The sequence below is a fragment of the Zingiber officinale genome, chromosome 4A (genome assembly GCF_018446385.1).
Source record: "Zingiber officinale cultivar Zhangliang chromosome 4A, Zo_v1.1, whole genome shotgun sequence".
Taxonomy (NCBI): domain Eukaryota; kingdom Viridiplantae; phylum Streptophyta; class Magnoliopsida; order Zingiberales; family Zingiberaceae; genus Zingiber; species Zingiber officinale.
Genome location: NC_055992.1, coordinates 8,262,315 through 8,277,318, shown reverse-complemented (window position 1 = coordinate 8,277,318; position 15,004 = coordinate 8,262,315). Strand labels below are relative to the sequence as shown.

Genomic DNA, 15,004 nt, shown 5'->3' with positions numbered 1-15,004 from the left:
TTTCAAAACTCAAAACCCTACACATAAAAAAAGAATATAAATAAAAATTATAATAATAGGAAATGTAAAAAAAATATGAAAATAAAATATTTTCATTTACAAGAGTTAAATATTAATATTTCATCTGCAATAAGTCCCGCTAAATTTTCTCTTTTTATGAAAAGAGATCCTAAAGCAAAATTAAAAAACTAAATTAATTCAAACAATTTATATTTATATTTATATTCTAAAAGTAGGCTTTGCTTTTATTTAATTCAATGGCTGACAGTGATAGACTTTAATTTATTAAAAAAATAAAAATTTAATATTTATTAAAAATGAGTTTTGTGCTTCCTCACTATAAATTTTTTTAATATTTATTAAAAATGAGTTTTGTGCTTCCTCACTATAAATTTTTTTAATATTTATTAAAAATGAGTTCGTTGGCCACGATTCTTAGTGTGCATCATGGTTAATCGTTATTTTTTGAGAAACAGACGATTTGAAAAAATCTCAAAGCACAACCAAAAATGGGACGAATCTATTTTAAGAAAATTGCATTCATCGCAGGTCTCAGTCCACTCTACTTGCTCGGACCACTCTGTCGCTTGAGCTGCTCTCTACCTTTAGGCCGCTCGACCTTTTATTGTTAGGCACATTTGCCTACTTTGTTTGATCAACCTGATATGTTACTTTCCTTACTTGACCGTACTATTCGATCGGTCGATCTATACAGTCAGTCACTCGGTCTGATTTGTGACTCGGTTGCACTGCTCATCCAACTGCTCTACGCCACTCAACTTGATCCACCACTCTGTTGTACTGCCCGCTCGACTGATCTACCCACTCGGCCAATATGTCCACTTGACCGCTTAATTATTGTACAATTTATATTCATCAATGGGTAGAAATTAACTTCTATCGCTAGAATGAGATTATCAGCTCGGATAGTTTTTGACAGATAAATTAAATTAAATTAAATATAATTTAAATTTAATTAATTTTTTTAAATCTCTATAGATTGACCAACACCAATTTGCACAAGTTTGTATATGGCAGGTTATGCAGCAGCATCAGTACTACTGTAGCATTGAGGATGTGGTTGCTCGGACAAACGGACTGAATTCGAATTCTAAAATTCTATAGCAGCGTCAGTACTCAGCAGTCTTGCAGAGGACTAATGTGCACTGTAGACATTTCTGTAGCATAGAAGAATTATTGATCGTAATAAGTGTAGCATATTATTGCAGAGGAAGACTTTGATATATAATGTTAATAACTATATACTTAGGATGCGTTTGGTTCAGGGTTATTCTTGATAACCTTGATTATCCATCCAAAGTTATCAACAAAACCCTTGTTTGGTTTAGGTATTCGATGATTCCAGAGTAATGTCCCATGCCTAACACGTCAGCAAAAGGGTTATACAGCCCGGAATCGGAAAACCTCAGAAAACTAAGGTTTTTCTTGATTCCGGAGTTAACAATTTTTTTTACCAAAAATACCCCCGATAAGAAAAAACATGAAAAAAAGAGAAAAAATGTAAAAAATATTAAAAAAATATAAAAAAAATAAAAAAATGTTTAAAAAATTTTAAAATTTAAAATTTTTAAAAAATAAATAATTTAACAAATTAAAAATTAAAATTTTTTTAAAAAAATAAAAAATAAAAAATTTAAAAAAATAAAATTTTTTAAAACTTTTTTTAAAAAAATTTAAATTTTTTTTAAAAATTTAAATTTTTTTTAAAAATTAAAACATTTTTTAAAAAATTTAAAAATTTTTAAAAAATTTAAAATTTTTAAAAAAAAATTTAAAATTTAAAAAATTTAAAAAATTTTAAAAAAATTTAAAAATTTAAAAAAAATTAAAATTTTAAAAATTTTAAAAAATAAAAAATTTAAAATTTTTTTAAAAAAATTAAAAATAAATAAATAAATAAAAATTAAAATGTAAAAAATGTAAAAAAATAAAAAATAAAAAATATAAATAATATAAAAATATAAAAACATTAAAAAAAATTTTAAAAAATATACAGGAAAAAGAAAAGTAAAAAAATATAAATAATAATAATAATAATATGTATAGTTGGTTTTGTAACTGAGGGTAATACGGTAAAATATTAAATTAGGGTATTCATTAAAACCTTCAAACAAACAAGTTTTTGTTGCATTACCTAGGATGAACCAAACAAGATTTGGTTATGTTTTATTCCCCATAACCTTGATTATGTAATTACTTGGTTCAACCTAGGTAATGCAATAAAAACTTATTTGTTTGATTACTCGGATCAACTTGATCATATTACTTAGTTGCTAAATTCGAATACATTGGATGTTCATGTTCCTCTTATGAGTTGGACTGAAGAGCACAATCAAATAAAGTCTGATTAAAATTAATGATATAGGGTTTGATACTCACCTCCCTATTAAAATGAATATGATTAAAATAATATTTAATTTATTTTTGAAAATGACTGGTAGTTTATAAGAAGAAACTAGATGAATGAATAGATGAAGGAAATAGCTAGATCGTACCTAATAATTAATTGTCGAATAATAAAAAAGAAGGATGGCTGGACAAGTTTGAAAATTCTAGATAGTGGAGGTATTTTTTATTCCACCAAAAGAAAAAATACATGTTTCCAAGATAATTAATTTACAAAACTGAATGATCACATTTACAAATCCGAATGACTTGTAGTAGGGCCATTTTTTATTCCATCCTAAAAAAACGTGTCTCCGAGATTAACAAATCTTAATGATCACGATACCTGCTTGAAAACGGTATCCGAGCCATTACTCTTCTCGTCCTCCGACGTCTCATATTCCAGCCGTGAGCAGCAGCAGCAGCCGCTCTTTCTTAAGCCGGCCAACAGCAACATCTTTGTTGTCTTCCGGCTATCGACAGACGTCATTCCTATTCTCCAACATTCAGGGTTCAGCCGTTACAGCAGCACCAAAATTCAGCAGCTGAAAGAGTTTTAGCTAAGTTCTTTTACGCTTATCTCCTTCCTCTCTCTCTCTGTTGTTTCTGAATGGCTCCGCCACACGTTCTCGCTGTGCCTTTCCCTGCTCAAGGCCATGTCATTCCCCTCATGGAGCTCTGCCACTGCTTGGTAGAACACGGCTTCAAGGTCACCTTCGTCAATACCGAGTTCAACCACAAGCGTCTGCTCGCCGCGTTGTCCGAGGAGAGCACCGTGGACCAGATCGCTCTGGTCTCGGTCCCCGACGGATTAGGGCCGGGGGAAGACCGGAACGATCTCGGGAGGCTAACGGAAGCATTCACGAAGGTAATTCCGCAGTGCTTGGAGGAACTAATCGAGAAGAGCAACGAAACAGAGGATCCGATGACTTGCATGTTGGTGGATGTGAATATGGGATGGGCGCGGGAGGCTGTCCGTAAGAAGGGTCTCCGGTCAGCCTTTTTCTGGCCGGCGGCAGCCCAGTCGCTGGCCACTCTGCTGAGCATTCCGGAGTTGATTTCGAGAGGCATCATCGATGCCGATGGTAATTGATTTTGGGTGTTTTTTTAGTCTTTTTGGTCAGATGATTGATTGTGCATGAGTAATTAACGAGACACCAAAGATTTCCAAAAAGTTTTCATCTTGCCGCGTTTACAGGCACAACGATCTCAGAACACGGAAGGTTCCAGCTCGGCCCCGGCTTGCCATTCATCGACGCGACGCAGTTGACATGGAACTTTTGTGGAGGAGACGGAAGAACCAAAAAGCTAATCTTCAACTACATCGTCAACAACAACAGGGCCATCGACGTCGCGGATTTCATCATCTGCAACTCCTTCAAAGAGCTCGAAGAGCCAACCTTCCGTTACAATCCAAAGATTCTTCCAATAGGGCCGCTGCTAACCGGCCTCCGGCCGAACCGCGCCTTGGGGAATTTCTGGCCGGAGGACGCGGCCTGCTTGTCGTGGCTGGACGAGCAGCAGCCGGGTTCCGTCGTCTACGTGGCTTTCGGGAGCTTCACCATCTTCGACCGCAGCCAGTTCCAGGAGTTCGCGCTCGGGCTGGAGGCGACTGGCCGACCGTTCTTGTGGGTGGTCCGGCCCGACCTAACCGGTGACTCTGCCGATGCCTATCCGGATGGATTCAAAGAGCGTGTCGGAGACAGAGGGAGGATTGTGGCTTGGGCACCTCAACAGAAGGTGCTGGCTCACCCTTCTGTCGCTTGCTTCGTGTCTCACTGCGGTTGGAACTCCACCATGGAAGGCGTCAGGAACGGGAAGCTCTTCCTCTGTTGGCCATATTTTACGGACCAATTCCTGAACCAGAACTACATTTGTGACGATTGGAAGGTGGGTTTACGCTTGACGCCTGACGAGAGTGGGATCGTTAAGCGGGAACAGGTGAAATCCAAGGTAGAAGAGATGCTTTCGAACGAGGAGATGAGAGCAAGGGCATCGATGTTGAAGGAGAACGCTCAGCAGAACCTTAACGAAGGCGGCGCTTCGTTCGAGAATCTTAAGACCTTCATGGATGCTTTCCGGGCATAGTAATTTACTGATTCGAAGAACAAATAAAATGCTTGAAGATATCTCCCAAATTTGATTGTTTTCTTATGGCTAATAGAAGAAAAAGCTAAGACTCATGTTTGTGGCCAAAGAACGTTGACTTCAATAATTTCTGTATTCCAGTTATATAAATTCAGACGTCTACATTATGATTATTTATAGTATTAACTTCGATTGGGCATCACACAGTTGGATGCATGCATGTTTGCAATATCTTTTTTTTATGATCATCTATGTATACATGTTAAGAAGTTCTTTTTTTTTTTTTAATCTCTAAGACTATTTTTTTTTCTCTATTTTACAAATGCAATAATAAATTTATAATATTTTTCTTACTTATATAATGACATTTTAATAACTAGTTTTGAATTAAAGATATCACTATGCTACTTTACCTTCTTAATTGAGAATTTTTTATTTGAGATCCAACCATTACTCTGTTTTTTTCTTCTTATTCTTGATATTGCATTTCTTTTGCATTGTTAAGGTTATCATTTCTTTAGAGTAAATAAATTACTAATTCCTTTAATGAGTACATATAATTTCTGTACATATTTATCCCTCATATGCTATAACTAATCCTCTTGAGCATCATTACTCTTAATTACAATATACCACAATCATACCGTCTTACATCATAAATTATAATACGGGATATATATCCGGTGATCTATCTTCTTTTATATAGTTTGAAGACGGAGAAGGATATTTAATATAAATTACACTTGACAATTTATGCATGTCTCCATTAAACAATATTTAAAAGTTCATATAAGAGGTTTTTTTTTTCATTATTTTAAAGGTACTCTTCTAATCCGGTCTTTGTAAAAGTTATATGATATAAATGAGTCAACTTTCTTGAATACAAAATACAAATGTTTACCTTATTTAATGGCATTCTAGAAAATAATTAACTGCATTTCATTCAAGCATTAAGGTTGAAGATAAAGTATTAGTCAATTCAATATTCATTCAAATATGTTTAGCATTAATTTTTTCTTTATAATTTTATTTTCACTAATACTTACCTAAAATCTAAAATCTAGTCCATTAAGTTATTCAAATAATATATTAGGAGTTTGCCAAACAAATTGAATGGCTACAAGTTCAAGTTGAGTTTGCAAGGATGATAACATAAAAAAATAATGGCACAAGACAGTAATAGCAAGTTAATTTAATCAATTAGGACTTCTAATTTTTATACTCAGACTACAACTCAAATTACTTTTATAATTGTCATATTTGTGATGCTATAATTCAAATTATTTTTATAATTACAATAATTGTATATTATATTTGACATATCCTATAAATTGTTTATATAATTTATATAAATATTTCTATTATAATTAACGATAAAATTAAGTCATTATTATTTTTTTCTCATTCTCTTAGAGCATCCTTGAGCCACTGTGTGTTGACATATAAAAGGTAAAGATAGGGCAGCGCTCTATTTTATTTTTTATTTAAAAAATAAAATTATTTATTTTATTTGATAGGGCATGGTTGAGGCCATAAAAAACTAAGGTGCCGACTTCAGCGGACTCCAATCAGTCGTGATATTCAAAGAGTTTGGTTGGGATCCCGAGGGTGAATATTTTATTGAGCGGAAGGAGCGAGAGGGAAGTTGAAGTTTGTTAGAACAGTATATTTTGTTGATAAAAATTTGATTAATTAAAAATGAATTATAATATATATATATATATATATAATTAATATACAAGGTCGGTTTTGAGGTATGTCACCAGGCGATGACCAAAGATCCTCGATTTTTAAGAGCCCTAAATTTAACACGCATATATAATATATATTATATATACTTAGATTGTTTTAATAAAAAAATATACTTGATTGGATTATTTTAATAAAGTCTAAGAAAATATATTTTCTTTGAAAATTTAAGAAAAAAAATCTAAAAAAGAAAAGAAATAAAAAAAAAGTAAGGTAAACGATGTTTTTTTTCTCTGTTCAAGATTTTATTTTTTGTATAATTCTTTCTTCATTAATTTGTTTACAGAAGTCATAAGATTATAAAGAGTAAAGTATGAATAATGTTAATTTCCTTCCTTCTTCTCCTTTGACTCTCTTCTAATTAAATTAGAAAAGTTTATTAATTTTAGTTTCATCAACATCATCATTCATCAATATAAAAACTTAAAACGTAAATTGCCTACTTATTTATATTTTTCCTTATTGTTAATATTCAATATTGATTTTTAATATTGTATTGGAGTCAATATTTTATGATTTTTGTTAGAGAATTGAAAGAGTTTAAATAAATCATCCCAATTTTAATCATCATAGAATAGATTACATTGATTGCTTCAAGTACAAATGTTCTTTAACTATTATTTTCATTGCTTGTATTTGTTTCATTATTAGCTTTGTTGTTGGTTTTGTGTGTTTTATTTTTACACTTGAAATTTATAGTAAAAACATGTTTCCAAAAAAATATCAATCTTGGAGTTAGAAAAGAAACAAAAAAAAAAGTGGAACGAATTATTAAAACTCACAAAGGTGTTATTCGTAAGTTTTTTTAAAGCTAGCTCTTCAATTGAAGATTCAGTTGATGAATTACAAGAAGAAAGTCAAGAAGAACTAAATGATCATGCAACAAATGAGCAGCAATCGAATAATCAAGAAGAATTAAATGATCATGCAATCATTGAGCGGGAAAAATTGAGAGAAAATGATGATCATAATCATACAACGATTGAGCAGAAAGAATTGAGAGAAAATGATGATAATGATTTGAATGTAAATGGTTTGACAATTTTATATATTGAAAATGAGGTATTAGAAAAACTTGATTTTGAAGACCTTATTAATGATTTTACTTCTCAAGACGTTAGAAAAATATAGATTTTTTTAATAATTATTTCATACTTTTTTTTTATATTTGTAAGTATTATATTTTTTAGAGAAACTTAGTAAAAATATTTTTATATGCTGTTGCACTTTTTGAAGTATCTTAATAAATAAATTTTATATGGAATTTATCATATTTTAAATGAAATATATTAATTTTTAAAATTTTCTATTAAACTATATATAAATTTTACATTAGTAAATTATTTACTAATTTTCCTATAAAGGTCACTTTTCTTTTCACCCAATGGCCCAAAAAGTCAGGGCCGCCCTGTTAATATATGAATATGATAATATTAAAATATGTTTGATGATGACTTATAAAATATATTTTAATTATCATTTAGTACTACTCTTTTTAGAATGGTGTAATTACATTATGTCAAGGCTCAATAAATATAGCAGCCAAGGTGACGGTAATTAATGGATGAATTTGAAACATCAAATTCAGATTTTAAAACTTGCAGCGCGTGCATCTACCAGAGCAAAGGATGGACTTAGGGTATTTTTTTTATATAATTTTTAATATGTCATATCAATACTAAATTATAAGTATAAAATCTCTCAAAATTCTTGATCCTGTCTGAGAAGCTGAACACGACAGAAATCTGGAAGAAAGAAATCCACCGCTGATGAAGAATAATACCTGTAGAACAATGATCCGAGAAACCCAAAGCGGATTGGGAAAAATAGAGTCACCGAATACCCTCCTTGTACGAAGATCCGATGACGAGAGAGAAACCCAATCGAAGAGACACCCAGATTCGGAGCTTCCAAGACTTCCTGCGCACAAGAGACCAGTCAATACTATCGTCAGTGACCTAAGACCGGGGTGGAAATCCCTGACTAAGCCCTCCGACGCTCAAGTTAGTGATCTCTCTTGGTATGGAAGAAGGAAGAAGAAGATGAACAGTAGCTGGAAAATTAGGGTTATCAATGTGCGCAATGATATGAACTCGTCCACTTACATTGCCAACAGAGAGGATTCCCCTTTTTATACCATTTCATATAACCTCCGTAGTCATGAAGTGGACCCCGGTTTGTTAGAGTTCGTTATGAGATGACGTCAGCGGCGTACTTGTGGTAAATGACTTTTAAGGAATCTTTTTTATATCCCAGATGTACCTTCTTTGTCATTTAATACCTGCAAAATAATCTGGGAGCATATTTCCCGTCAAAATATATAACACCTGTCATGCATTTACATATTACAGATATCCTCGTTAATTATCTTCTTTGAAATATTCATTTATGATCCTTTCTCATGCAGCTTCATGCAGTTTCTATTTGCATCCTTTTTATATTAATAAACTGCATTTGATCTAGTATCTCTCCAAGGTATTGATCGACTGACCCGTATTGGCTCTCCCCTTGAAGGTATGTCCCGGCCAATATTAGCCTACCTTCGTCCTGAAGTTAGGTCCCGACCGATATTAGCCTACTCCACTTAGAGTATATATCTTTCCCTTGGGAGGCGTATTTTGGTCGATATAGGCTTACCTCCTATCGGGGTATGTCCCGACCGATATTAGCCTACCTCCTTCCTGAAGTTATGTCCCGGCCGATATTACCCTACATTCATCATGAAGGTATATCGCGACCGATATTAGCCTACTTCCCGTAAAGTATATAGGTCTTTCTCCTAGGAGGCATATTTCGGTCGATATAGGTTTACCTCCTATCGGGGTATGTCCCGACCGATATTAGCCTACCTCCTTCCTGAAGTTATGTCCCGGCCGATATTAGCCTACTCTCATCATTAAGGCATATTACGACCGATATTAGCCTACTTTCCGTAAAGTATATAGGTATTTCTCCTGGGAGGCATATTTCGGTCGATATAGGCTTACCTTCTATCGAGGTATGTCCCGACCGATATTAGCCTACCTCCTTCCTGAAGTTATGTCCCGGCCGATATTAGCCTACTCTCATTATTAAGGCATATCACGACCGATATTAGCCTACTTCCCGTAAAGTATATAGGCCTTTCTCCTGGGAGGCATATTTCGGTCGATATAGGCTTACGTCCTATCGGGGTATGTCCCGACCGATATTAGCCTACCTCCTTCCTGAAGTTATGTACCGGCCGATATTACCCTACCTTCATCATGAAGGTATGTCCCGACCGATATTAGCTTATCTCTCTTGCTTTTCCTTCCTCCTTTTCTTTCCTCATCAGGAGACCCACAAAACCTAACCCATATCACTAGCCTTCCCTTCAAGTCTAGTCGAACGAGGTGTAGACGATTGACTAGACATAAGTATAGTCTTGTCTTTTCCTACCCGTGACTCTGCTCCAGATATTGAAATGACCTCACAGATTTTGTGTACCACTGTCTCTTTAAACCAAGTATAGTGATCCTGTGAGCCTTTTGCTTCTTTAAATAGGCTTACAACCTTCTCTTCATCCACCACCCATTTCAGTTCTTTTCCTTCCTTGTCATCTCTTATTGCTAAGGTTATGGTCTCAGATCCTCCCCTTTGGGGGCGACTTTTGTTGGACCAGGTGAGATCTATATATGAGTTTATTGGGATTTTTGCTACGGCTAGCTCTGGGGTTCAAGGGATTGTCTTAAGAGATGGATCTTCACATCTCAGATTTTTCATCCAAAGACGCCGATGCTCTGAAGGACTCAAGGAACTTCAGAGAGATTTTTGCTACTCATAAAGGGACAGCCAAATGACCCAAGGGTGTTGTGTGAAGGGCACAACACATGTTACCCTTGGGCTATACTTGGTTGCTTCACTTACCGAGCTCAGACGGCTTGAGAGGGGAAGTGGTTTTTACATTTATTTTTCCATCATGGAATGAATAAATGTTTCCCTGTCCCGTTGCCTCTGAGCTTTTCTGTTTTTTGTTGCTTTCTTCGTCTTAGGCAGCATATTGCCACTTATGAGCCTTGACAAGCTTGGACGAAGTGAGTTATCTCTATCTCCGCTCCGTGGTAATGTTGAATCCAGTGGGATTGAAATTTTCTGAACATTCTAAGAGTTTATGTTTGTAATATTTGTTATCTAGCTGAGGTTTTACTGTTCTTAGGGGAAATGTAATATTGTGTATCCTGATCAGATTCTGAGTGTAAAAATAAACTTTTGTGTCGAATTAAGTGGTTTTATTGAATCCTTCTGTAATTTACCAGATTAACTGTGATGTGGCATTCATCATTCCTTGGTGTATCTTGTGTGTTATTTATTATAGCTAAGGCTATTTTAACTGTCGGAACATCTTCACATTATAACTAATGTTATACCAGCCAATATTGTCTTATTGATCACAGTCAACACTATACTTATCTAGCATAATCATAGTTATATCAGTATAAAACTACTTTGATAAATATTAGTTTGTATTTTATAAGGATATTAATTTAAAAGTTGTCACTCGCCTGAATCTCCATCCTTAAATATTTTTGTCTTTAGCCTGGGCTTAGTCAAAAGTTCAATCTCTTTTATTTTATTATACCTAGTTGTGCACATCTTCTTTCGAAGCTTCCTAGCTAGTGATTGGTTCTTCTCTGGGTGAGAGAGTGTTAGAGACATACTCCAAGACGCTACCAACCCCAGTGTGATCCGACCTATCACATCCGATGTGAATGTTTTTATGATGGTATGGCACATACTTTTTCTGACCGCCACGTCACGTAGGTCTTTTGCCTTTCTATTGCGATCCTCAGCGTCTGCTGAGATACCAGTGTCTTGATCTGACGACAGTTGTGCGCTTTTCAAACCCTAAACCCTTCGTCTCCTTTTAAACCTTGTCCTTCCTTTTTTCTTCTCTAGAGTTCTTTTCTTGTTGCTGCCTTCAACCATATCCCGGGCTCATCGTTTCTTGACGATCTCTTTTCTTGTCTTCAGTAAGTAACCTGTTGCTTCACTAGCTTATGCTTTTGTCCATGGCTGCAGAAACAATTGCTCCTTGGTATGTCCATATGTCTTCTACCTTTGATAAGAACGCTAGATTATCCATCCGTCGTCAATATGAAATTCCTAGGGAATATAGAATCATACTCCCAACACCGAATGATCGACCTCATCATCCCCCTGATAACTGCGTGACTTTTTTCAAGGACCAGTTGATAGGGGGCTTAAGATTCCCCATTCCTCCTTTTTTGATTGAGATAAGTCAGTATTTTGATATTCCTTTGCAGCAGTTCGCCCCTAATGCATTTCGTTATCTATGCGGTACTTACATGTTGTTTCGTCTACGGGATATTCCTCCTACTCCTCAAAATTTCTTCATGTTTTCCTATCCTAAGTACTCGGAACCTGGTGTCTTCTTATTCCAATCGCGAACTAAAATGATCCTTTTTGGAGATATGCCATCGTCTCTCAAAGCCTGGAAATCTCGTTTTTTCTTTTTAAAGTTTCCGGGACCTATTCCTTGGTCTCCTGCTTGGAAATCCTTCTTGCCTCCCTTGCCTGATGTTAGAGAATTTCATCTTCTTTCCTCTTTTCCTATTTATTGTGAGAAGTTATTAGGTCATCGACTTTCGATCCCGAAATGGTTGAAGGTCGAGCTTCTATACCTATTTGGTTTAAGCCCCGTCAAACCTGATACCCACATTTCTTTAGGTAACATCTGGTTCCTTTCTTCTTGCTTTTAACTGCCTAAACTGTTTTTCTTTTCTGTACAGTGGAGAGCTTTTATGATGCCTTGATTGATGAAGAAATACGCGTGGAAGAGGACCTGCTTCGTGCCAAGGAAGCCGAGTTTCTGGCCGCTATCACCCCTCCACCCTCAATTGAAGAGCCAGCTTCCTTAGCTGAAATACCTAGCTCTTCAGGGGTTCGTGAGGCTCCTGAAGGTTCTCCTGAGGATCTTGCTGCAGAGATCCTTCCCAATCCTATACCCACTGTTACCTCTCCAGTGGTTGCTGCTATCCCCTCGTCTACCTCTCTTCCTTTCATTGAGCTCACGTCTCTTGGTAGCTCTGGTAAATTGATAGCTGAAGTTTCCACGGGCAAGCGTCCAGGACGCAAACTAACCAGAGCTCCTCCCTCAAAAAGGAGGCTCATTCTTCCTGCCGACGAGTTGGTCTCAGAAGGCTTTGCTTCGGCTGGCCTTCCTTCTGACGAGCCGACGCTGGCGGAGCTTTATCCTTCTCTTAATTTTCCTGCCTCGCCTTTTTCCAGTGCCAGCGCCTCTGGGGATGTTTCTTTTACTTTTCCTCTATCTATACCAACTTCTGGGTCTTTGCCTTCCTCGCCTTCTTCTTACTTAGTCTTTGCCCCCCCTCTATTCCTACTTCTTCCTTCTCGGCCGGTTCTTCTGCCGTTCCTGTTCTCCCCATATTATTAGGGGTTTCTTTTGCCAGCTCTTGGGATGAAGTTCGTCCCCTTTTTGAAGAGCTTTCTATTCCTGAGGCAATTGATCGCTTCTCTCACAAGGAGAATCGGGTATGCTTATTAACGCTTATTTTCTATTTCTCAACTATTATCTTATGACTTTTCATTATATTTCCAGCGATGGATAGAAAATATGGGTTTCTCTCGACTACTACACAACTTATACACTGAGAACAAGAGGTTGAGATCGGAGAATGATAAGCTAAAGCAAGAGGTTGTTGGATTATCTTCCACCGCGTTTTCTGCTACCACCAAGGAACAACTCGAAGTACAAATTGAAAGTCTTCAGGCAAAATATAAATCGGTTACGGACCTCAACCAAGAATTGACTTCCAAACTTGGCGAGCTGAAGGATAATTATGAAGCGGAATTGACTGAGAAGCTCAAAGCCTTGCAACTGAAAGAGGATGAGGTAGCCTCCCTGACCACCTCCCTTGATTCGGCTAAAGCCGAGGCTTCTGCCAAAGAAGATGAATTAAAGACCTCTCAGATGGCGTTGGTAGTCTACAAAGGGAACGAGGATGTTCGTTACAAGGAACGAGCCACGACCATGATTGAATCTCCCGAGTTCAACAGGCCGATCGTGAGATCCATTCTATCTGCCTTTACTGCGGGAGCTCAAGGGGCAATTCAGCAATTAAGAGAAGAGAGTTACTTATCTCGTGACCCTCCTCCTAATTTCTTAAATAAGCGCAAACTAATTGAAAACAAACCTCCTGATCTGTACCCTAGGTTGACTCTAACTTAGATTCAAGTTATTGGGATTCTGTAATGATAAGCTCGTGTGACTTTGATTATCCCCTTTGGGTTGTGAATCTTACTCTTTCTCAGGATAACTATCTGTTTTCTGTAAATGTATCTACTGTTATTTGGTTTACCATAACGCGACATTTCCCTACGGGTCTCTTCTTAATGATCGATCGGTATATATTAAGATTGCTAAATACCGCCCGATATTTTATAGCTTAATTATGTCTCGCCCGATTGGACATATTTTTATCATGGTATTCTTAATATTGGTCGATCTTTTTTGATTGATCGGCTTACCCTCACTAGCTACCTATTCTGTATGAATGTGTTCGATGTTGCTTGGTTTGTCATCATACCCTTTTTCCTGACAGCTCGTCTCTTAATGACTGGTCGATATATATTAGGATCGATAAATATCGCCCAATATTTCATAGTTTAGTCATATTTCGCCTGACTTAACACAACTTTATTATGCTATTCTTAATATGGGTCAATTTTATTTTACTCGGCCGGTTTACCCTCGTGTCTTCATATGTCTTTTCCCACATAGTAATTGGTTCTCATGGGGTTTTATTATAGTGTATATTATTTGCCTTATTATAATAAGCCTTCGGTCAATATATTTTGAGTGATCTTTATCTCGGTCGATTTATCAAAACTGTCCGATTTTTATCTATGGATCTCATCTATTAACTACTATTTGACGTTCAACTTCCATTTTATTACACCCACGTCTTAAACTTATAGTTATTATACTAATTTCTATCTGTCCTTGTCAGGGTTTCCTAAGAGTATTTCTAAGGAAACTCACACCTTTTCCTAGGTAGCTTTTTTAACTTTACTTCTTTCTCTTGATTTTATTCTTTAATATTATTACCTATTTATGACGATTGATACTCCAAGCACTTTTTACTCTCCTTTTTCCCTTTTGCCGTTTCAGCTTAGGGGTTTTAGCACAAGGCAAAAAAGAGAGATAAGGGTTTACGAAGTTTTCTCCTGTTTTTCTTCATCTTTCGTCTTCTTGCTTGATTCCTTTTTCTGTGATTGCTTCTCCCTATGGCGGTTTCTCCTCCCGCGTGGTTTCTCTCATGCTCTTCCGACCTCATAGATACAGAAGAAGTGGACTTACAGGCAACCTATGGTTTTCCTTCCTATATCATCCGTCCCGCTCCTCATGAGGGTCCACATCTTCCCCCTTTAGGATGTATCTCCATCTTCAGGGACCAAGTCTTACAAGGTTTTAGATTTCCCCTTCATCCTTTTTTTTTGCAATGTCAGCCGCTATTTTGATATCCCGCTTAACCAGTTTGTCCCTCAATCTTTTTCTATTCTAATGGGTTTTATTGGGGTATCAAAACTGTTGGATTTCCCCTTGTCTCCCCGTCTTTTTCATCACTTCTTCATTCCTCGCCGAGTAGATGTTGGCGTTTTCAAGTTCCAGTCTCGTCCCAAGAACATTCTGTTTAACCGCATTCCTCCTCAAGGTGAATGGTATCGTAAATTTTCTACATGCGTCTCCCTTCTCCCC

General features: G+C 36.2%; 1 protein-coding gene across 1 annotated transcript; it reads left to right on the top strand.

The window, feature by feature from the left end:
• The first annotated feature begins 2,756 nt into the window (after nt 1–2,756).
• On the top strand, nt 2,757–4,660 carry LOC121969471 (UDP-glycosyltransferase 83A1-like). The gene is made up of 2 exons (XM_042519600.1): nt 2,757–3,491; nt 3,605–4,660. Exons 1-2 carry the CDS (start codon nt 3,017–3,019, stop codon nt 4,492–4,494), a joined length of 1,365 nt encoding a protein of 454 aa, XP_042375534.1. The 5' UTR covers nt 2,757–3,016; the 3' UTR covers nt 4,495–4,660.
• Nucleotides 4,661–15,004: the final 10,344 nt, after the last annotated feature.

Coding starts and splice junctions, on each gene's coding strand:
- LOC121969471 (XM_042519600.1), top strand. CDS start 3,017: ATGGCTCCGCCACACGTTCTCGCTGTGCCTTTCCCTGCTCAAGGCCAT. Junction 3,492..3,604: donor AGGCATCATCGATGCCGATG/GTAATTGATTTT, acceptor CCGCGTTTACAG/GCACAACGATCTCAGAACAC.